At 48.2% G+C, this 27,542-nt stretch overlaps 1 protein-coding gene across 1 annotated transcript in view; it reads right to left on the bottom strand.

The window, feature by feature from the left end:
- baiap3 (BAI1 associated protein 3) overlaps positions 1 to 27,542 on the bottom strand; it is an 80,381-nt gene that overhangs the window by 39,544 nt on the left and 13,295 nt on the right. The window contains exons 4-10 of the mRNA XM_078240355.1: positions 20,502 to 20,609; positions 17,624 to 17,683; positions 16,091 to 16,157; positions 9,757 to 9,970; positions 8,999 to 9,043; positions 5,740 to 5,817; positions 4,693 to 4,792 (exon numbers count right to left, since the gene is read on the bottom strand). Coding sequence (XP_078096481.1) covers positions 4,693 to 4,792; positions 5,740 to 5,817; positions 8,999 to 9,043; positions 9,757 to 9,970; positions 16,091 to 16,157; positions 17,624 to 17,683; positions 20,502 to 20,609 — 672 coding nt within the window. The remainder of the gene's footprint in view (positions 1 to 4,692; positions 4,793 to 5,739; positions 5,818 to 8,998; positions 9,044 to 9,756; positions 9,971 to 16,090; positions 16,158 to 17,623; positions 17,684 to 20,501; positions 20,610 to 27,542) is intronic.

Below are 27,542 nucleotides of genomic sequence, written 5' to 3'. Positions count from 1 at the left end.
ATATTCAACAATTCTGCTTCCACCAGCTTCTGAGGCATAGAGTTCCAAAATCACACGACCCTCTTAAGAGAAAACATTTCTCCTCACCTCTGTCCTATAACGGTGACTCCTAATTTTAAAAGTGTGTCACCTGGTTCCGGACTCACCCACAATATCTACCATGCTTCCAGAAAGGCATTTAAATTGTAAACATTGATGGATTGCTATTCTTTGAATAGACATGCTGGATACGAAACCACTTGTGAATTTACACCTCTATTGTCTGTGTATTTACAAAAACTCAAAATTAATTGCAATCCAGACTCAGAGTCTGTGAGATCAAAACTAAACAAAGAGAGGAGCAGGGAAATCAGTTCATTATGAGCAGGTATGAACAGCCACCATTCATCCACTATTGTATAGCAATGTCTGATAACTTCAAATCATTTCTTGATTTGATTTATTATTGTAATAAATGTATTAACATACAGTGAAAAGTATTGTTTCTTGCGCGCCATACAGACAAAGCATACCGTTCATAGACAAGGAAATGAGCGAGTGCAGAATGTAGTGTTACAGTCATAGCTAGGGTGTAGAGAAAGATCAACTTAATGCAAGGTAAGTCCATTCAAAAGTCTGGTGGCAGCAGGGAAGAAGCTGTACTTGAATTGGTTGGTACATAGAATCATAGAATCCTTACAGTACAGAAGGAGGCCCATCGAGCCTGCACCAACAACAATCCCACCTAGGCCCTATCCCCATAACCCCACGTATTCACCCTGCTAATCTCCCCAAAACTAGGGTCAATTTAGCATGGCCAATCAACCTAACCCGCACATCTTTGGTATGTGGGAAGAAACCGGACCACCCGGAGGAAACCCAAGCAGACACGGGGAGAACGTGCAAATTCTGCACAGACAGTGACCCGAGCCGGGAATCGAACCCAGGTCCCTGGTGCTGTGAGGCAGCAGTGCTAACCACTGTGCCACCTCAGTATGTGTCCTCAGACTTTTGTATCTTTTTCCTAACGGAAAAAGGTGGAAGAGAGTACGTGGGGTCCTTGATTATGCTGGCTGCTTTTCTGAAGCAGCAGGAATTGTAGACAGTGTCAATGGATGGTTTGAGTGATGGACTGGGCTTCGTTCACGACCCTTTGTAATTTCTTGCGGTCTTGGACAGAACAGGACCCATACCGAGCTGTGATACAACATTTGTGTGGACATTAGAAGCTTTGATATTAACTTCAGATAATGGATTATATTACTCCAAGAACTAGCCAGAGACAAAGCAATGTGGAAACCAAGAGGACACAAAGGGATGTTGCGCGAAAAAGAGAGGAAAGTTGCTTAATACAACCAGTCAATCCAGGCAGTGAGAGAGCGGCTAAATTGTCTCTATCTGCAAAGTTAAATCTCCATAGAAATTTGTCTACAACTTTGTCTGGAAACTCAGAAACTTCCATTTATCTCCAAAGTACAAGAGAGAACACATCCAGGCCTGCAATACGTAATTAGAAACATAGAAACTGGAAGCAGGAATAGGCCATTTGGCTCTTCCAGCCTGTTCCGCCATTCATTTAGATCAAATTCAAATATCCTGAACCCGCCTTCACCCCATATCCCTTGATCCCTTTAGCCTCCAGAGCTATGTCTGATTTCTTCTTGAAATCAGACGTTTTGGCCTCAACTACTTTCTGTGGTAGTGAATTCCACACATTCACCATCCTCTGGGTGACGAAATTTCTCCTCACCTCAGCTCTAAACAGTTTACCCCTTATCCCCAAATTATGATCTCCCTAGTTCTGGACTCCCCCACCATTGGGAACATTCTTTCTGAATCTATCCTGTCTAACCCTGTTAGAATTTTATAAGTTTCTATGAGATCCCCTCTCACTCTTCTAAACTCCAGTGAATATAATCCAAACCGACTGAGTCTCTCCTCGTATGACAGACCTGCCATCCCAGGAATCAGCCTGGTAAACCTTTGCTGTACTCCCACTATAGCAAGGACATCCTTCCTCAGATAAGGACACCAAAACTGCACACAATACTCTAGATGTGGCCTCACCAATGCCCTATACAATTGCAGTAAAACATCCCTATCTCAATACTCAAATCCTCTTGCTATGAAGGCCAGCATACCATTTGCTTTCTTTACTGCCTGCTGTACCTGCACCTTTCAGTGACTGATGCAAGTACATCTTAAAGAACTAATCTGAAATGTGATTTACTTCTTGTCATTTAACAAATGTCTTTTTGTTAGCAATACCCTTGCCACTCTGTTAAAAATCTAAATGCATGCTTCATCTCTAGATTCATCTTTACTTTATGTGTGTGTGTGTTTGAGGGAGTGAGTGTTTTTGTTACGTTTTACATTTAGGGGTGTTTTGTGAATAAACATTCATCTTTCTTCTGATTTGAACTTAACAAGAAACCTGTTTATTATTAAAAGTTGCAACACTGGAGAGTTTTAAATAATCACTCTATAGTATGCGTCTTGTTGCAGGCAACCGAGAGGTGATGCAGAAAGTGAATATTTATCCGTAACAGATGGAAAAGGATGACCAAAATATTAATAAAAGGGGAAAAGCTAGAATATGAAAGTAAATTAACCAGGAATATAAGACATGATTGTATGAGATTTCACAGGCATATACAAAGGAGGAGAGTAGCTAAAGTAAACATCAGTCTCCCATTTAAGGTGGAGATGAGGAGGAATTTCTTCTCTCAGAGGGTCAGTAGTCTTTGGAATTTTCTTCCACAGAGAGCAGTGGAGGCTGGGTCACTGAATGTATTCAAGGCTGAGTTAGACAAATTTTAGCTTGGCAAGTGAGTTAACAATTGTGGGCAGGAAAGTGGGGCTATGGCCACAATCAGATCAGCCATGATTTTATCGAATGGTGGAGCGAGCTCAATGAACCAAATGGCCTACTCCTGCTCCTATTTCTTAAGAACTTACAAGCATAGACAAGAGGAATTATCATGGGAAATGAGGAAATCGCAGAGACGTTGAACAAATATTTTGTGTCCATCTTCATAGTTGAAGGCACAAATTATGTGTCAGGAGTAGAAAGTAACCAAGGAGCTAATAAGAGTGAGGAATTTAATGTAATTAATAGTAGCAGAGGAAAAGGTACTGGAGAAACATAAGGGAGAAAATGCTGACAAATCTCCAGGACTTGATGGCCTACATCCTAGGCTTCTAAATAGATAGCTGCAGAAACAGTCGATGCGCCGGTTATGCTTTTCCAAAATTCCTTAGATTCTTGAATGGTCCGAGCAGATTGGAAATGAGTAAATGTAACACTATTCAAGAAAGGGCGAAGAGAGAAAATAGGGAACTACAGGCCAGTTAGCCTGAAAACAGCCAGTAAGAGAATACTGGAATCTATCTATTTTACCAATGCATTTCGAAATTCATAGTATGATTAACGTCAATGTAGTCTTATGAAAGGGAAATCATGTATGACAAATTTATTAGAGTGTTTTGAGGATGTGACTTGTAAAGTAGATAAAGCGTAATGACTAGATGTAGTATATCTAGCTTTCCAAAAAGATGTTTGATAAAAAGTGACGCGAAAGGTTAGTATGCAAGATAAGGGCTCATGGACTTGGGGCGATGTCTTGGTCTGGATTGAGGATTGGTAAGCAGACAGTTGGGATAAACAGGGCATTTTCAACCTAGCAGACTCTGACTAATGCAGTGCCACAGGGATCAGTTCTGTGGTCTCAGCTGTTTACAATCTATATTAATGACTTGGATGAAGAGGGCAGAATTTTCCCATTTCTGCACCAGGTGCAGGCTGAGGTGAGAAAATTGCCGTGCAGCCCGCAGGAGGTACAGACAGCTTTTCTCACCAGATAATCCAGCGCTTGGTGCAAAAGAAATCTGCGGGTGTGTCCCACCCCATCACACTGGCAAGACATGGAAGGGCACCCCAATGTCCAATTAAAAGCAAAGAACTCCCACCCTTCCCTACATATATGGAGATTCCCCCCACCACACGCACAAGGGGATCCCTGCCCATGGATAAGGGGAATTCCATCCCTCCAGTGGAGCTCCCCAGAGGGCTCCCCCCGCCTTGGCACGCCCATCGGCACACCCGGGGGTTGTACTTAGCTGTGCATCCCGGCAGGTTCCCTTCCCGTGCTTCACATTTTGCAAAACCTGTTGGAAACCTTGCTGATGAGGAGTTAATTCCTAATGTGGGGGGAATGAAATGGCAGGGAAGCCCACCAGATAAATTCTTTATCTCTCAGGGAATAAAAGAATATGGGAGCAGGCAGGACAGGTGAGTCGAGGTAGACGACTGTATTGAACAGAGGAGTAGGTTCTATAACATTTAAGAAAAACTTGGACGGGTTCATGGATGAGAGGGGTGTGGAGGGATATGGTCCAAGTGCAGGTCAGTGGGACTAGGCATAAAATGGTTCGGCACAGACAAGAAGGGCCAAAAGGCCTGTTTCTGAGCTGTAATTTTCTATGGTTCTAGGTTCAAGTGACTATACGGTCTGCTCGTGCTCCTAGGTCCTGATGCAGAGTCTGGGGCCTGCCGTACAGTCCAAGATCCTGGGAACAATCCGGGGCATTGTCCAGGACCTGGGGTACAGTTTGGAACTCGTGGGAGAAGCCGTGTTTGGGGAAGGGGCCAGGCTGCTTTGTGCACTATTCTGGCGGCCTCTCCCAGTCCCCAGCTCCATCTGTCAAACTTACACTGACTGGAATATCGAGGCAGCCAAGGAAATCATCGTTTTCTTCCTGCGATCCCCCAGCCCCGTTGGTTCGAGCTGACTTCACAATCTGTTTGAAGTACCTACACAATCAGAATAACAATCAGCAAAATGGAACAGAGCTGAGAAACCAAATAATGTTGATGGGTTAAGGGGCAGGAAGGGACGGCACAGCACTGCCTGTAATTCCGACAGAGGGATTATCAGTCTTGAGATGAGATTCTGGAGACTTTTCCTTAGCAACAGTAAAGCTGGTCTCAATGCTGACATTTACAAAAGAGAGGTAATCTGCAAGGTGGAGATGGAGAGCTGTCAGCACACTGCTGAATAGAAAGTTCTCGTAAACCTAAATTAAACAATTGCTTTTTCATTTCAGTGCATTTTTACATTCAATAATGACAATCAAATCCCAATGCATCTTAGTAAACACTGAATTCTTTGTATAAATATTAACCAAAATAAAGGCAGCACAAAATCTCTCACCAGGAGAATTTCCTCTACACTGTCCCCATCAAATACTCCCAGGATAGGTACCACACAGGGTTAGATACAGAGTAAAACTCATTATGTACTGTCCCCATCAAACACTCCCAGGACAGGTACAGCATGAGATTAGACACAGAGTAAAGCTCCCTCTACACTGTCCCCATCAAATACTCCCAGAACAGATACAGCACAGGAATAGATATTGAGCAAAACTTCCTCTGCACTGTCCCAATCAAGCACTCCCAGGGTAGGTACAGCACAGGGTTACATGCAGAGTAAAACTCCCTATATTCTGACCCCTTCAAATACTCCCAGGATGGCTACATCACGGGCTTAGATACAGAGTAAAATTCCCTCTACACTATCCCATCAGGCACTCCCAGGTCAGGTACAACACAGAATTAGATATAGAGTAAAGCTCCCTCTACACTGTCCCTATCAAACACTCCCAGGGTAGATACAGCACGGGTTAACTGTGGTTTCAATGCTCTGAGAAGATTTGATTAGACACTGGGTGGTGCAATCTGTGCAGGTTTTGACTTACCTTCCCATTCCTTTGAAGCCACTGATCTGATTTAGTGTTTTACAAGCTTCTACCACTGAGACTTCATCATCATGGTCCCTGGGAAGTGACACAATGGCAATAGTTAGTTTTCTATGCTACCATACAGTGATACAGGCCTCTCAATCTGTGAATGCTGTGTGTGTGAGTGCACATTGGTCGCAGCACTAAGCATGCTTAGCAGTGCATTAGTTCGTATGGATGCTGATGACTCTGGGGTGTTGAGGGAGAGCCAGGCTTCCATATCTGGGTCCACACTTAGGCCTTCAGTTCAGATGGATTAGGGTCAACTGTGATGCCTCACATTGGCAAATAACTTGCCAGTAACCCTGGGCTCACACATGAAGCATGGCCATTTGGAGAGGCACAGTAAGAAGTTTAACAACACCAGGTTAGAAGTCCAACAGGTTTATTTGGTAGCAAAAGCCACACAAGCTTTCGGAGCCCCAAGCCCCTTCTTCAGGTGAGTGGGAATTCTGTTCACAAACAGGGCATATAAAGACACAGACTCAATTTACATGAATAATGGTTGGAATGCGAATACTTACAGCTAATCAAGTCTTTAAGATACAAACAATGTGAGTGGAGAGAGCATCAAGACAGGCTAAAGAGATGTGTATTGTCTCCAGACAAGACAGACAGTGAAACTCTGCACGTCCAGGCAGGCTGTGGGGATTACAAATAGTGTGACATGAACCCAACTCACATTGTTTGTATCTTAAAGACTTGATTAGCTGTAAGTATTCGCATTCCAACCATTATTCATGTAAATTGAGTTCGTGTCTTTATATGCCCTGTTTGTGAACAGAATTCCCACTCACCTGAAGAAGGGGTTTGGGGCTCCAAAAGCTTGTGTGGCTTTTGCTACCAAATAAACCTGTTGGACTTTAACCTGGTGTTGTTAAACTTCTTACTGTGTTTACCCCAGTCCAACGCCGGCATCTCCACATCATTTGGAGAGGTACAGGAAGGCAGCGAGTGGCAATGAGAGAGAAGCTCGGCAGGTTGAACTGTATCCTGACTATAAGAGTCGCCCCTATAATCGCATGGAGAGTCTCCATTCCCCACTCCTATCAGGTATTGAAAAGGCAGCTACTGTGTATTTGCACTGTGTACACAGGGCTGCTGTGTACTTGCACTGTGTACACAGGGTACTGTATACTTGCACTGCCTACACAGGGCTGCTGTGTACATGCACTGTGTACACAGGGCTGCTGTGTACTTGCACTGTGTACACAGGGTACTGTATACTTGCACTGCCTACACAGGGCTGCTGTGTACATGCACTGTGTACACAGGGCTGCTCTATACATGCACCATGCACGCAGGGCTGCTCTATACATGCATTGTATACACAGGGCTGCTCTGCACATGCATCGTGCATACAGGGCTGCTCTGTATATGCACCATGTACACGCACCATGTACACAGGGCTGCTCTATACATGCAATGTGCACACAGGGCTGCTCTGTACTTGCATCGTGCACACAGGGCTGCTCTGTACATGCACTGTGCACACAGGGCTGCTCTGTACATGCACTGTGCACACAGGGCTGTTCTGTACATGCACTGTGCACACAGAGCTGCTCCATGCATGCACTGTGTGCATGGGCTGCTCTATACACACACTATGTACACAGGGCTGCTCCGTTCATGCACCGTGTACACAGGGCTGCTCTATACATGCACTGTGTACACAGGGCTGCTCTATACATGCACCGTGTACACAGGGCTGCTCTATACATGCACCGTGTACACAGGGCTGCTCTATACATGCAACGTGTACACAGGGTTGCTCTGTACATGCAATGTGTACACAGGGTTGCTCTGTACATGCACCGTGTACACAGGGCTGCTCTATACATGCACCGTGTACACAGGGCTGCTCTATACATGCACCGTGTACACAGGGTTGCTCTGTACATGCAACGTGTACACAGGGTTGCTCTGTACATGCAACGTGTACACAGGGTTGCTCTGTACATGCAACGTGTACACAGGGTTGCTCTGTACATGCAACGTGTACACAGGGTTGCTCTGTACATGCATTGTACGCACAGGCCAGCTCTATACATGCAACGTGTACACAGGGTTGCTCTGTACATGCATTATATACACAGGCCAGGTCTATACTACTGCCATGCGCAGAGATGATTATAGGTGATTGCTTATAGGTGAGACTTAGTGCAGAATCTCTTGTCCCCTGTGCTGAGATGCTTCATCCACTTGCCTCCCAGTGTTGAGTTGGGGGTGGGATTAGGGGGAAGGATGGCGTCAAATCACATCCCAGTCTGGCACTGTGTCCTGATGTCACCAAACCTAGCCGCCAATCAGAATTCAGGAAAAAATAGCAAAATCGAAGAAAAACAAGAAGTCCAAAAAAGGACATAAGCCTGACAGGCCCTTCAAACCAGGAGACACCGTCCATGACTGGAATTTTGGAGATGGCTCCCTGTGGATCCCAGGAGTTGTCCTCTCAAAAACGGGACCGGTGTCATACATGGTAAAGACTGGGGAGAAGACCACCTCCGCCATCGGGAACCCCCCCACGAGGACAACAGACACGGTACCATTGGCACTTTATACACCGGCCTATGGATGGGAAACTCCACCCACAAAAAGCCCAAGAGAGGTCGACGAGGACTCAGCCTCAGAAATGGAGACAGAGGCGGTGGAGTCGCAGTCAGGGATCGTCACCTAGGGTGAGCGACTCGGTGATTCTTCGACATTCCGCCTGCCCGGTATATTCCCCCTGAACAGGCCATGCAAATGACAGCAACGAGGCCCTGGGCCAAACGACAAAAAACGGCCCCATCGCCATACAGGTGAGGGGGGGGGCGGGGGGGAACAATCAAACTTGGAGGGGGGGGAGTGTGATAACCTCCATGCGTTCCAGGGAGAATCGTTAATCCATCTCCCTGTTGGGGCTTGCTGAATATGAGTTCCCGTGGTAACAGGCAATGGCCTTGCCAAGTGGAAAGGGTCACCTGAGCCCTTTATAAGGCAGACACCGGGAAGGGTATGGGGGAACTGTGTCCCAGCTGGGACTTACGTACGCCTCTTAATTTTGTGTTTCACAATAAATACTGTTCCTTTCCTGAGTTATTACAGATGGCGTGGAAAAATAGGAGAGAAGGAAAAAAAAAGTGAGAGAGAGCAAGAGGGAGAGAAAGAAAGCAGAAAATGGAAGCAGAACCTGAAAAAGACTATAACAAAAAACAGCCAGGGCTGCAACACTCACCAAATATCCAGGTGGAGCTGGTCACTGTGAATATCATCCAGATCACTGAAACACAGAATTAACAGCAAGTCAATACTCGTTCAACACAGAGAGGAAGATAGCAGATATTTCATAACTTCAGGATGTTCCAAAGCACTTTACAGTTGGTGAAACACTTTTAAACTTCAGTCATATGTAGAGTATATGAATTGCAGCAGCCAATCTGTGCCCAAAGGCAGAATACTGTGGATGCTGGAAATCTGATATCAAAACAGAAAATGTTGGAAATACTCAGCAGATCATAGAAATCATAGAATCCTACAGTGCAGAAGGAGGCCATTCAGCCCATCGAATCTGCACCGACCACAATCTCACCCAGGCCCCACCCCCACAACCCCATGCATTTACCCTAGTTGGCCCTCCTGACACTAAGGGGCAATTTAGCATGGCCAATCCACCTAACCCACACATCTTTGGACTGTGGGAGGAAACCGGAGCACCCGGAGGAAACCCACGCAGACACGGTGGGAACATGCAAACTCCACACAGACCAGTGACCCAAGCTGGGAGTTGAACCTGGATCCCTGGCGCTGTGAGGCAGCAGTGCTGACCACTGTGCCACCGTGCTGCCCTCAGTACTGTCCCTCTAACATTGCAGCACTCCTCAGAACTGCCACTCCTACAATGTGACGCTCCCTCAATACTGAAGTGCAGCACTCCCTCACAACTGCTCTTCTAACAAGGCAGCTGTGCCAATGCAGAGTAGCTTTAATACTCACAACACATAGCTCTCGTTCCACACTGGATTCAGCGTGTTTGATTTGACACCTGTGACCTGAAGGTACTTGGCAGGAAGTGCTTCTCTGAGGCTTGACTTTTTCTCTATCCTGTCCTTTTTCTTCCGGAAACTGAATTTCCGCTCTTTCTTCTCCTCGGTCTCCCGCATGGTCTGTCCCAGAGTGATTCCCAACATACAGTAGGGATCGCTGAAGCCTGCGCAGAGAATCAGAGAGTGAATGGTTTGTGAACTCCCAACCTGACACCAAAGTGCACTTGACAGTAGTCACCACTCGTTCAGTCAAAGGGGAGAGAGCACACAGAGAGTGTCACAGAGAGGGGGAGAGGGGCAGAGAGACATGGGGTGAGGGAGAGGGACATGGGGGGTGATGCACTATCAATCACGATACGAGGACTCCAGTGAGTGAGTGAAATTAACAGGCTTTTATTCACAAAGAACAGGAGCACACCCTTGTAGCTGACCTGGCCTAGACTGAGGCGAGGAGGAGGAACCATCACCTTTATACCTCGCTCTGGTGGAAAGGGAGGTGTCTCAGGTGGAAAGGGAGGAGTCTCGGGCCAGGTGCAGCATTGGTGTGTCCAGGCATACACATGTAGTTACAGTGGTTCACCACATTCACCCCTCCTTTAAAAAAAGAGTCCGGCGGGGGTGGGTGGAACCATATGTACAGAGGTATGAAGATCTATATATACACAAGAGTCACGAAACTGAGGTAAGGTGTCGTCCCTTCACAGGTTCAGCCTGTTGGGCGGCTTGATCAGTCGTTGTGACCGCCGCAGTACCAGGTGAGGTGTTGCTTCCGATGGCAAGGTGGAACCGCTCGAATCCGCCGTCGTCCCTTCTGGTCGGGTCCTGCGTGGTGACTCCGGGGGCTCAGGTGAGCTGCGTACAAGGGGCAAAGATGTAAGCGGACCTGGTGCTACCTGAACAGAGGGGTCTAGGGATGTGGGGTGGGGGGGTCATAGTGGGCTCTGGGGCACCCGGAGGCGCCAGGTCCCGGATAGAGACCGGGTCCTCCCGCCCATCGTGGTATGCCACATAGGCATATTGGGGGTTGGCGTGGAGGAGCTGGACCTTTTCAACTAGGGGGTCCAACTTATGGGGTCGTACATGCCTCCGGAGCAGAACGGGGCCTGGGTACGCCAGCCACGATGGTAGTGCGATTCCCGAGGAGGACTTCCTCGGGAAAGCAAACATCCGATCATGGGGGGTAGCGTTGGTGGCCGTACACAGGAGGGACCTAATTGAATGCAGTGCATCGGGGAGGACTTCTTGCCAGTGGGAGACTGGAAGGCGTTTAGACCGTAGCGCTAGTAAAACGGCCTTCCAGACTGTCGTGTTCTCCCTCTCTACCTGCCCGTTTCCCCTGGGGTTATAGCTGGTAGTCCTACTGGAGGCTATGCCCTTAGAGAGCAGGTACTGACGCAGCTCATCACTCATGAATGAGGATCCCCGGTCGCTGTGGATGTAGTTAGGGTAACCGAACAGTGTGAAGAGGCCGTGCAGGGCCTTGACGACCGTGGTTGAGGTCATGTCCGAGCAGGGGATGGCAAAGTGGAATCGGGAGTACTCATCTATAACGTTGAGGAAATAGATGTTGCGGTCAGAAGAAGGAAGGGGCCCTTTGAAATCGACGCTGAGGCGTTCAAAGGGGCGGGTGGCTTTTATGAGGTGTGCCCTGTCCGGCCGATAGAAGTGCGGCTTACACTCTGCGCAGACCGGGCAGTGTCTGGTTATAGACCGGACGTCCTCAACAGAATAGGGCAGGTTACGGGCCTTAATAAAATGGTAGAGCCTGGTGACCCCCGGGTGACAGAGGTCATTGTGGAGAGTCTGTAGCTGGTTCACTTGTGTGCTGGCACATGTTCTGCGAGACAGAGTGTCCGGAGGCTCATTGAGCTTCCTGGGCCGGTATAAGATATCATAATTGTGGGTGGAGAGCTCAATCCTCCACCTCAGTATCTTATCGTTCTTAATCTTGCCCCTCTGCGCGTTGTTGAACATGAAAGCCACCGAACGTTGGTCGGTGAGCAAGGTGAACCGTCGGCCAGCTAGGTAGTGGCACCAGTGTCGCACTGCTTCGACGATGGCCTGAGCCTCCTTCTCGACAGAGGAGTGTCGAATTTCCGAGCCCTGAAGGGTTCGTGAGAAGGAGGCTACGCGTCTGCCCGCCTGGTTAAGGGTGGTGGCCAGGGCGAAGTCAGATGCATCACTCTCCACCTGGAAGGGGATTGACTCGTCCACAGCGTGCATCATGGCCTTCGCGATGTCCGCTTTGATGCGGTCGAAGGCCGAGCGGGCCTCTCCCAACAGGGGAAAAAGGGTGGATTTGATAAGCGGATGGGCCTTATCCGTGTAATTAGGGACTCACTGGGCGTAGTATGAGAAGAAGCCCAGGCACCTCCTCAGTGCTTTAAGAGTGGTGGGGAGGGGAAGTTCCATGAGGGGGCGCATGCGGTCAAGTTCGGGGCCGATGACCCCGTTCTCCACTATATATCCCAGGATGGCGAGGCGGTGAGTGCGGAAGACACACTTCTCCTTATTGTAGGTCAGATTTAGGAGAGCGGCCATACAAAGAAATTTATTAAGGTTGGCGTCATGGTCCTGCTGATCATGGCCGCAGATGGTGACGTTATCCAGGCACGTGAAGGTGGCCTGCAGCCCGTTCTGGTCCACCATTTCGCGCTGGAAGACCGAGACCCCATTGGTGACTCCGAAGGGAACCCTAAGAAAGTGGTAGAGGAGGCCATCCGCCTCGAAAGCCGTATATTTGCAGTCCTCCGGGCGGATGGGGAGCTGCTGGTAGGCCGATTTGAGGTCAATCGTGGAGAACACCCGGTATTGCGCAATCCGATTGACCATGTCGGATGTGCGCGGAAGGGGATACGCGGCCAGCTGCATGTACCGGTTGATGGTCTGACTGTAATCGATGACCATCCGGTGTTTCTCCCCAGTTTTGACCACTACCACCTGCGCTCTCCAGGGGCTGGTGCTAGCCTCAATGATCTCTTCCTTCAGGAGCCGCTGGACCTCGGACCTAATGAAGGTCCTGTCCCCTGCACTGTACCGTCTGCTCTTAGTGGCAATAGGCTTACACTCGGGGATGAGGTGTTCGAATAGCGGTGGAGGGGTGACTTGGAGGGTTGAAAGGCCGCAAGTGGTGCGCGGTGGGCAGTCTAGGAACTGTGGGTTGCAGACGGAGATCGGGGGAAGAGGCCCATTGTACTGCAACGTGACACTCCTAAGATGGGTCAAGAAATCGAGCCCTAGGAGTACGGGAGCGCAGAGGTGTGGCAGCACCAGGAGCTTAAAATTTGCGTACTTGGTCCCCCGAACCGTAAGGGTCACCACACAATACCCGAGGACATCCACAGAGCGGGACTTTGAGGCCAAGGAAATGGTTTGCTTGACTGGCCGCATCGAAAGGGCGTAACGGCGCACAGTATCGGGGTGGATGAAGCTCTCCGTACTCCCGCAGTCAAACAAACAATTTCCCACGCGGCCGTTTACCTGGATGTCCATCATGGACCTGGCGAGCTGATGCGGATGAGACTGGTCCAGCTGGACTGCTGCCACCATGGGTCCTGGAGAATCATCGACCGGCGTCCAAAATGGTGGCTCCCTTGTCTCGCATGCAGGCGACGGCATCCAAGATGGCGGCTCCCTTGACTCCCATGCGGCCGATGGCGTCCAAAATGGCGGCTTCCTGGACTCACACGTGGTCGATGGTGTCCAACATGGCGGCTCTCTTGAGTCACACGCGGTTGATGGCGTTCGGATTTTCAGTTCCCTCGGGTCGCATGCGGCGCTGTTTGGTTTCGAGGCCGGCTTTGCCCTGCAGACTTTCGCGTAGTGGCCTTTCTTTCCGCACCCAGAGCAGAACACCTCCCTTGCCGGGCAGCGTTGTCGGGGGTGCTTCCCTAGACCGCAAAAATAGCACTTTGGGCCTGCCACAGCCGCAGCAGTCGAGTCGTTGGTGGGGCGCTGTGTGGAATAAGTCTGTGGCCCTCCTAGGTACTGGGGTGGTAGTGGCCGTGAGGCCCACGATGTCGCGTGATCGGGTGCGTACACCTCGAGGTTACGGGATGCCACTTCTAGGGATTCAGCGAGTGCCACAGTTTTTGGTAGATCTAGCCCACCTTGCTCTAGCAGTCGCTGCCGAATGTAGTTGGATGCGATGCCTGTAACGTAGGCATCGTGGATTAAGTCCTCTGTATGCTGCGCAGCGGATACAGCCTTGCAGTTACAGGCCCTGCCGAGCGCACATAGTTCGCGGAGAAACTGTGCGTTTGATTCTCCCGGCCGCTGTTTTCGGGTAGCCAGAAGGTGCCTGGCGTGGACTTCGTTTGTCTGTTGGCTGTATTGGCTCTTTAGAAGCGCTAGCGCGTCCACGGACGTTTCTGCGTCACAGATGGTGGCATAAACTGCGTCGCTTACCCGGGCGTTGAGCACGTGCAGCTTGTCTGTATCGGACCAGACGGCAGTGGAGGCTCCGAGGAAGGCTTCGAAGCACTTCAGCCAGTGATTAAAGCTGTTGGCGGCTCCCACAGCTTGGGGATCCAGGTTTAAAGTATCGGGCTTTAGAAGTTGCTCCATTCTGGGTTTTTTTTCTCTTTGTGAATAAAATTGATGCACTATCAATCACGATACGAGGACTCCAGTGAGTGAGTGAAATTAACAGGCTTTTATTCACAAAGAACAGGAGCACACCCTTGTAGCTGACCTGGCCCAGACTGAGGCAAGAAGGAGGAACCATCACCTTTATACCTCGCTCTGGTGGAAAGGGAGGAGTCTCAGGTGGAAAGGGAGGAGTCTCGGGCCAGGTGCAGCATGGGTGTATCCAGGCATACACATGTAGTTACAGTGGTTCACCACGGGGGGGGGGGGGGGGGGGGGGAGAGAGACACAGGGAGGGGGAGAGGGGCACGGGGAGGGGAGAGAGGGACATGGGGAGGGAGAGAGGGACATGGGGAGGGAGAGAGTGACATGGGGAGGGGGAGATGGGCACAGGGAGGGGGAGAGGGACATGGGGTGAGGGAGAGGGACATGGGGAGGGGCAGAGAGGGACGTGGGGAGGGGGAGAAGGACACGGGGAGGGGGAGAGGGACATGGGGAGGGGGAGAGGGACACGGGGAGGGGCAGAGAGGGACATTGGGGGGGAGTGAGCAGCATGGGGAGGGGGAGAGAGGCACGGGGAGGGGGAGGGAGGGGCATGGAGTGGGGGAGAGAGGGTAATAGAGGGGGAGAGAGAGGCACGGGAAGGAGGAGAGGGACACGGGGAGGGGAAGAGTGGAGCATGGGGAGGGGGAGAGAGGGACACGGGAGTGGGAGAGAGGGGCTCAGGGAGGGGGAGAGGGGGGCATAGGGAGGGGGAGAGAGGGGCACGGGGAGTGGGAGAGAGGGGCACGGGGAGTGGGAGAGAGCGGCACGGGGAGGGAGGGGCACGGGGAGTGGGAGAGAGGGGCACAGGGAGGGGGAGGGGGGCACAGGGAGGGGGAGGGGGGCATGGGGAGGGGGAGGGGGACTCGGGGAGGGGGAGGGGAGCTCGGGGAGGGGGAGAGGGGCACGGGGAGGAGGAGAGCGGGGCACAGGGAGGGGGAGAGGGGGGCACAGGGAGGGGGAGAGGGGGGCACAGGGAGTGGGAGAGAGGGGCACGGGGAGTGGGAGAGAGCGGCACGGGGAGGGAGGGGCACGGGGAGTGGGAGAGAGGGGCACAGGGAGGGGGAGGGGGGCACAGGGAGGGGGAGAGAGGGGCACGGGGAGTGGGAGAGAGGGGCACGGGGAGTGGGAGAGAGGGGCATGGGGAGGAGGAGAGGGGGGCATGGGAAGGGGGAGAGAGGGACATAAACCCCTGATTTTGGCCAGATCCCAGAGTAATGACTGGGATTACGGAACCATTTGGATTGCAGAGTATCCCAGGATCATGAAGTGATCACTGAGGAATCGCCAGTAATTTCTGGGATGGTGGCGGCATAGATGAGGGGCTGGAAGGTATTGAATGCATGTGTAAAGAGTGGGTGAGCGCAGGGGTGAAAAAACTGTTAATACAGTGAGTTATTGCTTCATTTACCTGAATCCCTTGTTTGTTTGACGTTAGTTACTCTGCAGGAACAGTGATGCCTCCATTTTCGATCCAGGTCATTAACCAATACATGAGAAATGTGAAACCTGACCCACATACAAGCCCCCTCCCTGAAAAGGCTCACTATCTCTCCCCACTTGAAGATTAATATAGAGGGGCTATGATAAGTAAACACACAAGGCAGCTGCAACTTCACACACTCCCTGTCAGATGGCCATTTTGGGTTATTCACCATTGGCATCCTTGGCCAGTAGATTCCTTGCCTCCACGACTGTCACTTTTAGGGAGCAGACAGGCACCTGTAGGAGACACGAGGAAAGAGGCATTAGCACAGCTTGGAGTTATTAAGCACTCACCACAGGAACATGGCAAAGATCCTCCCACTTCTACACCTACAGGAGAGGAATGAAACAGCCCGTGTACAAACCCAACCGTCAGACAAGATAAGCCGTGCTTTCCACACTTTTATCTGACTTTTGACAAAACTAGAAGCTGCTCTTATAGAGGTCTATAAAATAATGAGGGGCACAGATCAGTCAATATCTTTTCCCAAAGGTAGGGGAGTCTAAAACTAGAGGGCATAGGTTTAAGCTGAGAGGGGAGAGATACAAAAGTGTCCAGAGGGGCAATTTTTTCACACAGAGGGTGGTGAGTGTCTGGAACAAGCTGCCAGAGGTAGTAGTTGAGGCGGGTACAATTTTGTCTTTTAAAAAGCGTTTAGATAGTTACATGGGTAAGGTGGGTATAGAGGGATATGGGCCAAATGCGGGCAATTGGGATTAGTTTAGGGGTTTAAAAAAAAGGGCAGCGTGGACAAGTTGGGCCGAAGGGCCTGTTTCCATGCTGTAAACCTCTATGACTCTATATGCTCCTTTTAAACAACAGGACGGTCAGTAACACAAGGTGGCTAAGCAGCAGGAAGAGAACTTCTCACAGAGCTGGCTCTCTGCTGCTAGATCCCATTGTCTATCTGATACGGTTCTGAGACGCTCTCTTTTTGAGAAAAATATAATTACCTGGAATGGGGCACACGAAGTTTGCAGATGTTGCAAAACTCTGAACTTTGGGGAACAATGAGGAAGGCAGGATTGGAATTCCAGAGGATTTAGACAGACTGGGAGATCGGACAGATGAAATTTACTCCGGACTGTACCGTCTGCGAGTGTGCCGGAGACAGATGCAACAGCAGCTTTCCCTTCCCGTGTGCTCTGGTTTTCCTTACTGAAACCTGTGTGGGATCTTATCAAACACCTTCTGAAAAATTCACATCCATTGGTTCCCCCTTATCCATTCTGCTAACTTGATCCAGTCAGAATTCTAAAATGTTTGTCAAACATGGTTTTCCATTCATGTATCCACGTTGAATATGCCTAACCTTACCATTGTTTAAGTGTCCAGTTATCATATCCTTTAGAGTAAATTTTAGCACTTTCTATACTGCTGATGTTAGGCTAACAGATTTGTAAATCACTGGGCTGTAAATTGGGCAGGGGGGTGTAAATCGGGATGAGTTGGGAGAGGGTGTGTAAATCAGTGGGCTGTAATTCAGGAGTTATAAATTGGGGGGGGGGTAAATTGGGGAGAGTAAATTTGTGGGGGGCTGTGAATCGGGGGGGGGGGTGTGGGTTGTAAAATGGGAGACAGTGTAAATCCTTTTAAGCTAAAAAAAAATTGCCTAAAGTTCCCTTAAAGTGATCAGAGGAAGAGGTTTATTGTGTCAACAGTCCCTCAGTGCTGAGCTCGAACAGCCACTGACACACCTTACCTTCACTTCTATCACTCTTTGCATCATGGCCTCATAGTCACCCTCATCCAGCTTGAACACCTGCAACATTTAAAATCACATTATCCTCTCACATTCTGAATACATCATTATACACCAAACACCAGGCACTGATTCACTGTCCCAGCCCTGACAACCACTCTTCAGGTGTCACCCGAGGCAGTGAGCATATTCAACTAAAGGGGGTGTTACTGCTGAGTAAGATACTATCTTCCCCTGACGTTGATGGCCGTATGATTCCTGGCAGGAGTCAGGAGCAGGAACCCTGACCAATGCCAGGCCACTCTCTGCGCCCCAGGGTAATGTTTCCAAATAGTCAGCCCATCCCAAGCCCACCCCATCCAAGGAGAAAGTTCTTCTGAGAGGATAGTGGATGTGCAGGAATCTGTAAAACAGCATGTTCGCATTGCAAGGATAGATAATCAGCCCATACACACTGTGGTAAACCACTGTTAGCGGTTATCTGTTGTAGTTAACCACTGTCAGTTAGTATCTGTTATTATCTGTATATGTGGCACATCCCTGCCGGCTCCGCCCAAGACTCCTCCCCCTGGTCCGGGTATAAAGGCGATGGCTCCTCCCCCAAGCCTTTAGTACGGACCAGGGGGACCAGGGCTTTAGTACGGACCAGGGGGACCAGGGCGGCACGGTAGCACAGTGGTTAGCACTGCTGCTTCACAGCTCCAGGGACCTGGGTTCGATTCCCGGCTTCGGTCACTGTCTGTGTGGAGTTTGCACATTCTCCTCGTGTCTGCGTGGGTTTCCTCCGGGTGCTCCGGTTTCCTCCCACAGTCCAAAGATGTGCGGGTTAGGTTGATTGGCTATGCTAAAATTGCCCCTTAGTGTCTTGAGATGCGTAGGTTAGAGGGATTAGCGGGTAAATATGTAGGGATATGGGGGTAGGGCCTGGGTGGGATTGTGGTCGGTGTAGACTCGATGGGCCGAATGGCCTCTTTCTACACTGTAGGGTTTCTATGATTTCTATGATTCAGATCTCCGACAGGGATGGCTCCAAGTTCTTGTTAATAAAAGCCTATTTGTTCTTGCATACAAACTAGTCTTTGCTCGATTGATGGTGCATCATACACCTCACTCTGTAATACATGAAGCACATTTTCCACTCGTTGCCCAGATATGAACCTAAAGTTCTGGATCAGCTCCATTACAGACACCACTTCAATACAATCAAACTCGAGCAGTTTCGGTAATGAGGGTGATCCCCTGTGCCAGTTTTCATTCCTGGGTGGGAGAATTGAAATTCAGCACACCATCTCGAATTTGGGCCTCCCTCTCTCTCTTTCTGTCTCCATTTCTCTTTCTCTCTCTCTGCCTCTATCTGTTTGTATATTTCAGTCTCTCTGTCTTTCGCCTTTCCCCAGGACATATTATACTATACAGTCTGATAATGCTTACTGACAACTGCCTGGGGTTACATAGAATCTCTACAGTGCAGAAGGAGAACATTCGGCTCACCGAGCCTGCACTGACAACAATCCCACCCAGGCCCTATCCCCGTAACCCCACATATTTACCCTGCTAATCCTGCTGACACTAAGGAGCAATTTAGCCTGGCCAATCAACCTAACCTGCACATCTTTAGACTGTGGGAGGAAACCAGAGCACCCGGAGGAAACCCATGCAGAGAACGTGCAAACTCCACACAGACAGTCATCCAAGGCCAGAATTGAACCCGGGTCCTGGTCTGTGAGGCAGCAGTGCTAACCACTGTGCCACCGCGCCGCCAGTGTGTGGGACTATCTGTATCCCTGGAGTTATAGATTGTATCCCTGGGATTACAGTGTGTGACTACCTATACCCTAGGGTTACAGTGTGGGACTGCCTGTACCCCCAGGATTACAGTGTGGAACTGCCTGTACCCGAGATTACAGTGTGGGACTGCCTGTACCCCTGAGATTACAGTGTGGGACTGCCTGTACCCCTGAGATTACAGTGTGGGACTGCCTGTACCCCTGAGATTACAGTGTGGGACTGCCTGTACCCCTGAGATTACAGTGTGGGACTGCCTGTACCCCTCGGATTACAGTGTGGGACTGCCTGTACCCCCCGGATTACAGTGTGGGACTGCCTGTACCCCCCAAATTACAGTGTGGGACTGCCTGTAGCCCCCGGATTACAGTGTGGGACTGCCTGTACCCCCAGGACGATAGTGTGGGACGTCCTGTACCCCTGGGGTTACAGTGTGTGACTACCTATACCCCTAGGGTTACTGTGTGGGACTGCCTGTACCCCCAGGATTACAATGTGGGACTGCCTGTACCTCTGGGATTACAGTGTGGGACTGCCTGCACCTCTGGGATTACAGTGTGGGATTGCCTGAACCCCTGGGATTACAGTGTGGGACTGCCTGTACCTCTGGGATTACAGTGTGGGACTACCTGTACCTCTGGGATTACAGTGTGGGACTGCCTGTACCTGTGGGATTACAGTGTGGGACAGCCTGTATCTCTGGGATTACAGTGTGGGACTGCCTGTTCCCCCAGGATTACAGTATGTGGCTGCCTGTACCCCTGGGATTACAATGTGGGACTGCTTGAACCCCTGGGATTACAACCCGTACTTCTGAGGTTACAGCATGTGACAGTCTGTACATTTTACAGTGTGAGACTATCTGTAACCCTGGGATTATAGTGTGGCACTGTCTGTGTGGTGGGGGTTACAGTGTGTCGGACCACCTGTAACTGGTGGGTTAGAGTGTGGAACTGCACGCCTGGAGTTGCAGTGTGAAGCTTCCTGTCACTAGAGTTACAGTCTAACATTGTCTGTACCCAATGGATTACAATATGGTGTTGCACATATCGCTGGGGCTACAGTGTGGGGCTCATTGTAATTCTGGAATTACCTTTTTCAGATAACGGAGCATCTCATCCTGGTCTGTGACGTGCGTTGGAGCGGGGACACCAGTTCGGTGGATCAGGGTGTACAGCACATCCTCATACAGCAACAGCAGCTACAGGGACAGAGACAGCACAACGGCTGAAAGAGTTCTGTACTGCTGCCAGCCTCATCATCACCCAGACCACCCCAACCCTCTCTTCCCATAACCCCCACCCCACCCCACCCACACCCAACTAAAAAGAGGATTCAGTTGCATAGAAAATTACAATTTAAGAAGGTAGGAGTACAGGTTAGTGATGAGGCAGATTGTTACCAGAAAATAAAAGGAAGGACATAATGTGTGAATGTCATGTTGCAACAATGAATTATACAAGAGTAGGGAAATTTGATAATAGAACAAAATTAAAAACTTTGTGTCTAAATGCATGTAGCATTCAGAACACAATTAATGAGTTAACAGCACAAATAGAGATAAAGGGGTGTGATTTGGTAGTAATTACTGAGACATGGTTACAAGGACACCAGGTCTGGGAATTGAATGTCCAAAGGTACTCAGTATTTCAGAAGGATAGACAGAAAGGAAAAGGAGGCGGTGTAGCTTTGTTAGTGAAAGAAGGGGTCAGTGCTATAGTGAGAAATAGAAACATAGAGGTTTACAGCAAGGTAACAGGCCCTTCGGCCCAACTTGTCTATGCCGCCCTTTTTTTTTAAACCCCTAAGGTAGTCCCAATTGCCCGCATTTGGCCCATATCCCTCTATACCCATCTTATCCATGTAACTGTCTAAATGCTTTTTAAAAGACAAAATTGTAGCCTCCTCTACTACTACCTCTGGCAGCTCGTTCCAGACACTCTACACCTTCTGTTTGAAAAAATGGCCCCTCTGGACACTTTTGTATCTCTCCCCTCTCACATTAAACTTATGCCCTCTAGGTTGAGACTCCCCTACCTTTGGGAAAAGATATTGACTACCTAGCTGATCTATGCCCCTCATTATTTTATAGACCTTTATAAGATCACCCCTCAGCCTTCTACACTCCAGAGAAAATAGTCCCAGTCTATCCAGCCTCTCCTTATAACTCAAACCATCAAGTCCCAGTAGCATCCTAGTAAATCTTTTCTGCACTCTTTCTAGTTTAATAATATCCTTTTTATAATACGGTGACCAGAACTGTACACAGTATTCCAAATGTGGCCGTACCAATGTCTTGTACAACTTGTACAAGACGTCCCAACTCCTGTATTCAATGTTCTGACCAATGAAACCAAGCATGCTGAATGCCTTCTTCACCACTCTCTCCACACGTGACTCCACTTTCAAGGACCTGTACCCCTAGATCTCTTTGCTCTGTAACTCTCCCCAACTTCCTACCATTAACTGAGTAAGTCCTGTCCTGGTTCAATCTACCAAAATGCATCACCTCGCATTTATCCAAATTAAACTCCATCTGCCATTCGTCAGCCCACTGGCCCAATTGATCAAGATCCCGATGCAATCTGAGTTAACCTTCTTCACTGTCCACTATGTCACAAATAAGGCACACAGATGGCCAATTTTGATTTTGTGTCTTTGTGTGTCTTGTTTGTGAGCAGATTTCCACTCCATCTGACGAAGGAGCAGGGCCCCGAAAGCTAATGGCAATTGCTACCAAATAAACCTGTTGGACTTTAACCTGGTGTTGTTAAAACTCTTATTCTGTCATCAAGCCAATTTTGTATCCATATAGCTACCTCACCCTGGATCCCGTGAGATTTAACCTTATGCAACAACCTACCATGCGGTACCTTGTCAAAGGCCTTGCTAAAGTTCATGTAAACAACATCAACTGCACTGCCCTCATCTACCTTCTTGGTTACCCCTTCAAAAAACTCAATCAAATTTGTGAGACATGATTTTCCACTCACAAAGCCATGCTGACTGTCCCTAATCAGTCCTTGCGTCTCTAAATGCCTGTAGATCCTGTCTCTCTAAATATCCTCCAACAACTTACCCAGCAGAGGTGTGAGGCTCACTGGCCTTTGTTTCCAGGCTTTTCCCTGCAGCCCTTTTTAAACAAAGGCACAACATTTGCCACCTTCCAATCTTCAGGCATCTCACCTGTGACTATCGATGATTCAAATATCTCTGCTAGGGGACCCGCAATTTCCTCCCTAACCTCCCACAATGTCCTGGGATCACTTCATCAGGTCCCGTGGATTTATCTACCTAGATGTGCTTTAAGACTTCCAGCATCTTGTTCTCTGTAACATGTACACTCCTCAAGACATCGCTATTTATTTCCCTAAGTTCCCTAATGTCCATGCTTTTCTCAACAGTAAATACTGATGAGAAATATTCACTTAGGATCTCACCCATCTCTTGTGGATCCGCACATAGATGACCTTGTTGATCCTTAAGAGACACTACTCTCTCTCTAATTACTCTTTTGCCCTTTATGTACTTGTAGAAGCTCTTTGGGTTCTCCTTTACCTTATCTGCCAAAACAATCTCGTGTCCTCTTTTTGCCCTCCTGATTTCTCTCTTAACTCTACTCCTACACCCCCTATACTCTTCAAGGGATTCATTTGTTCCCAGGAGCGTATGCATGTCATGTGCCTCCTTCTTCTTCTTGACCAGGGCCTCAATATCCCGAGTCATCCAGGATTCCCTACTTCTACCTGCCTTGCCCTTCACTCCAAGAGGAATGTACTTACCCTGAACTCTGGTTAACAGTTGAAAGTCTCCCACTTACCAGACATCCCCTTGCCTTCCCACAGACTCCCCCAATTAATTTTTGAAAGTTTCTGCCTGATACCATCAAAATTGGCCTTGCCCCAATTTAGAATTTTAATTTTTGGGCCAGACCTCTCATTCTCCACAGCTATCTTAAAACTAATGGAATTATGGTCATTGATCCCAAAGTGATCCCTCACTAACACTTCTGTCACCTACCCTTCCTTATTTCCCAAGAGGAGGTCAAGCTTTACCTCCTCTCTAGTTGGGCCATCCACATACTGAGTGAGAAATTCCTCCTGAATACACTCAACAAATTTCTCTCCATCCAATCCTCTAATCCTATGGCTGTCCCAGTCAATGTTGGGAAAGTTAAAATCCCCTACTATTACCACCCTATTTTTCTTGATATAAACACTGGAGATCAAGATATGGAATTAGTCTTGGTAGAAATAAGAAATAGCAAGGAAGTCTCTGGTGGGAGCAATCTGTAGGTCCCCAACAGTAGTTCTACAGTGGGGCACAGTATAAATGCTGGAGGCTAAGAAAGGTATGGCAATAATCATGGGTGATTTTAATATGCATACAGACTGGATTAATCAAATTGTCAAGGGTAGCCTTGAGGGAGAGTTCATTGAATGTATTAGAGATTGTTTCTTGGAGCAATATGTTGTGGAACCAACCAGGGAGCAGGCTATTCTGGATTTGGTGTTGTGTAATAAGCAGGGATTAATCAATGATCTCATAGTTAAGAATCCTTTAGGGAAGGGTGATCACAGTATGATGGAATTCAAAATTCAGTTTGAGAGTGAGAAACTGGAGTCCCACACTCACATGGAGTTAAACAAAGGTATTTACATAGGCATGAGGACAAATCTGGCCGTAGTGGACTGCGCAGGAAGGCTAAAAGGTAAGATAATTGATGAGCAGTGGCAGTTGTTTAAAGAGATAGTCAATTTCTCTGAACTAAAATATATTCCAGAGAGGAAGGAAGATTGTAAGAGGGGAAAAAACATTCATGGCTAAGCAAGGAAGTTAAAGACAACATAAAGACCAAAACTAAGGTATACTATATTGCAAAGGCCAGTGGCAGGCTGGAAGATTGGGGAACTTATAAAGATCAACAAAGGGTTACTAAAAAAGTAATAAAAAGAACAAAGATAAATTATGAAAGATAATAAGTACAGAATATAAAAAAGGATAGCAATAGCTTCCATAAATATATAAAAGGGAAGAGAGTAGCTGAAGTGAATGTTGGTCCCTTGGAGGATGAGACTGGGGAGTTAACAGTGGGGAATGCAGAAATGGCAGAGACAATAAATCAATATTTTGCCTCAGTTTTCACGGTGGAGGACACTAATACCATCCTAATAGTAACAGGCAATGTAGAGGTTATAGAAACAGGATTAGAACAATTATCATCAACAGGGAAATAATACTCATGAAGCTATTGGGATTGAAGGCAGACAAGTCCCCAGGGCCTGATAGCTTACATCCTAGGGCATTAAAGGAAGTGGCAGCGGAGATAGTGGATCCATTGATTATAATATTCCAACATTCCCTGGATGTGGGAAAGATTCCAGTGGATTGGGAAAATGCTAATGTAATGCCCTCATTCAAAAAGAGAGGGAGGCAGAAAGTAGGAAACTCTAGACCAGTTAGTTTAAAATCTGTTGTTGGGAAATAGTTAGAATCCACTATTAAGGAAGTAATAACAAGACATTTGGAAAGTCAAAACTCAATTCATCAGAGTCAGTATGGTTTTATGAAGAGTAAATCATGTTTGACTAATCTGCTAGAATTCTTTGACGATATAACAAGCCAAGTGGATAATGGTGATCCTGTAAAAGTAGTAGATCTGGACTTCAAGAAGGAGTTTGATGAGGTGCCGCACAAAAGGTTAATATACAAGGTAAGATCACATGGGGTTAGGATTAATTTATTAGCTTGGACAGAAGACTGGCTAACTGCCAGAAGGCAGAGAGTCGGGATAAATGGGTCCTTTTCTGGTTGGCAAGATGCAACCAGTAGGGTGAAGTAGGGTTCGGTTCTCGGACCCCAACTATTTACAATCTATATTAGTTTCATCGATACAGATTTGGAAGGTGCTATAGCCAAATTTTCAGAAGATACTAAAATAGGTATAGTAATAGGGATAGTAAGTCGCAGTGAGGAAATAAGAAATTTGCAAATGGATATAGATAGGTTAGGGAGTAGGCCAAAATGTAGCAGACGGAGTTCAACGTGGATAAGTGAGAGGTTATCCATTTTGGTCGGAAAAATGGAAAGGCAATTTATTATCTAAATGGCGAGAAACTTCGGAGTGCTTTGGTGCAGAGGGATCTGGGTGTCCTTATGTATGAGTCCCAGAAAACTGGTATGCAGGAACAACAGGTAATAAGGAAAGCAAATGGAATTTTGGCATTTATAGCTAAAGGAATAGAATATAAAAATAAGGAAGTATTGCTGCTACTATACAAGGCATTGGTGAGACCACACCTGGAGTACTGTGTAGAGTTTTGGTTCCCTTATTTGAGGAACGATTTAGTGGCATTGGAGGCAGTTCAGGGAAGGTTCACTAGATTGATTCCAGAGATGAAGGGTTAGTCTTAGAATCATAGAATCCCTGCAGTGCAGTAGGAGGCCTTTTGGCCCATTAGCCTGCACCGACAATAATCCCATCCACCTATCCCCGTAAACCAAGTATTTACTCTGCTAATCCCCCTGACACTAAGGGGCAATTTAGTATAGCCAATCAACCTAACTCGCACATCTTTGGATTTATAAGACATGGGAGCAGAATTAGGCCACTCGGCCCATCGAGTCCGTTCCGCCATTCAATCATGGCTGATATTTTTCTCATCCCGATTCTCCTGCCTTTTCCCCATCAAGCCTGATCCCCTTATTAATCAAGAACCTATATATCTCCGTCTTAAAGACACTCAATGATCTGGCCTCCACAGCCTTCTGCAGCAAAGAGTTCCACAGGTTCACCATTCTCTGGCTGAAGAAATTCCTCCACATCTCTGTTTTAAAGGATTGTCCCTTTAGCCTGAGGTTGTGCCCTCTGGTTCTAGTTTTTCCTACTAGTGGAAACAGCCTCTCTACATCCACTCTATCCAGGTCTTGCAGTATCCTGTAAGTTTCAATAAGGTCCCCCCTCATCCTTCTAAACTCCAACAAGTACAAACCCAGAGTCCTCACTCACCTGTTCCTCATTCCAGGGATCATTCTTATGAACCTCCTCTGGACCCTTTCCAAGGCCAGCACATCCTTCCTTAGATACAGGGCCCAAAACTGCTCACAATACTCCAAATGGGATCTGACCAGAGCCTTATACAGCCTCAGAAGTACATCCCTGCTCTTGTATTCTAGCCCCCTTGACATGAATGCATTTGCCTTCCTAACTGTCAACTGAACCTACACGTTAACCTTAAGAGAATCTTGAACAAGGAATCATAGAAATCATAGAAATCATAGAAACCCTACAGTGCAGAAGGAGGCCATTCGGCCCATCGAGTCTGCACCGACCACAATCCCACCCAGGCCCTACCCCCACATATTTACCATATATCCCTCTAACCTACGCATCTCAGGACTCTAAGGGGCAATTTTTAACCTGGCCAATCAACCTAACCCGCACATCTTTGGACTGTGGGAGGAAACCGGAGCACCCGGAGGAAACCCACGCAGACACGAGGAGAATGTGCAAACTCCACACAGACAGTGACCCGAGCCGGGAATCGAACCTGGGACCCTGGAGCTGTGAAGCAGCAGTGCTAACCACTGTGCTACCGTGCCGCCTAAGTCCTTTTGTGTTTCTGATTTCCTAAGCATTTCCCCATTTAGAAAATAGTCTATGCCTCCATTCCTCCTTCCAAAGTGCACAACCTCACACTTTTCCACATGGTATTCCATCTGCCACTTCTTTGCCCACTCTCCTAATCTGGCCAAGTCGTTCTGCAGCCCCCCGCTTCCTCAATACTACCTATCTTTACATATCTTTACCATTACATACATTTGTTTCATCTGCAAACTTAGCAACAGTGCCTTCAGTTCCTTCTTCCAAATCGTTAATGTATATTGTAAAAAGTTGTGGTCCCAGCACCGACCCCTGAGGCACACCACTAGTCACCGTCTGCCATCCTGTAAAAGACCCCTTTATCCCCACTGTCTGCCTTCTGCCAGTCAACCAATCCTCTATCCATGCCAGGATCTTATCCTTAACACCATGGGCTTAACAGTCTCCTATGCGGCACCTTGTCAAAGGCCTTTTGGAAATCTAAATAAGTCACATCCACTAGTTCTCCTTTATCTAACTTCCTTGTACCTC

This window comes from Mustelus asterias, chromosome 23, assembly GCF_964213995.1.
Source record: "Mustelus asterias chromosome 23, sMusAst1.hap1.1, whole genome shotgun sequence".
NCBI lineage: Eukaryota > Metazoa > Chordata > Chondrichthyes > Carcharhiniformes > Triakidae > Mustelus > Mustelus asterias.
Note: the sequence above shows the minus strand (reverse complement) of the source record. Positions and strands in the feature narration are given on the sequence as shown.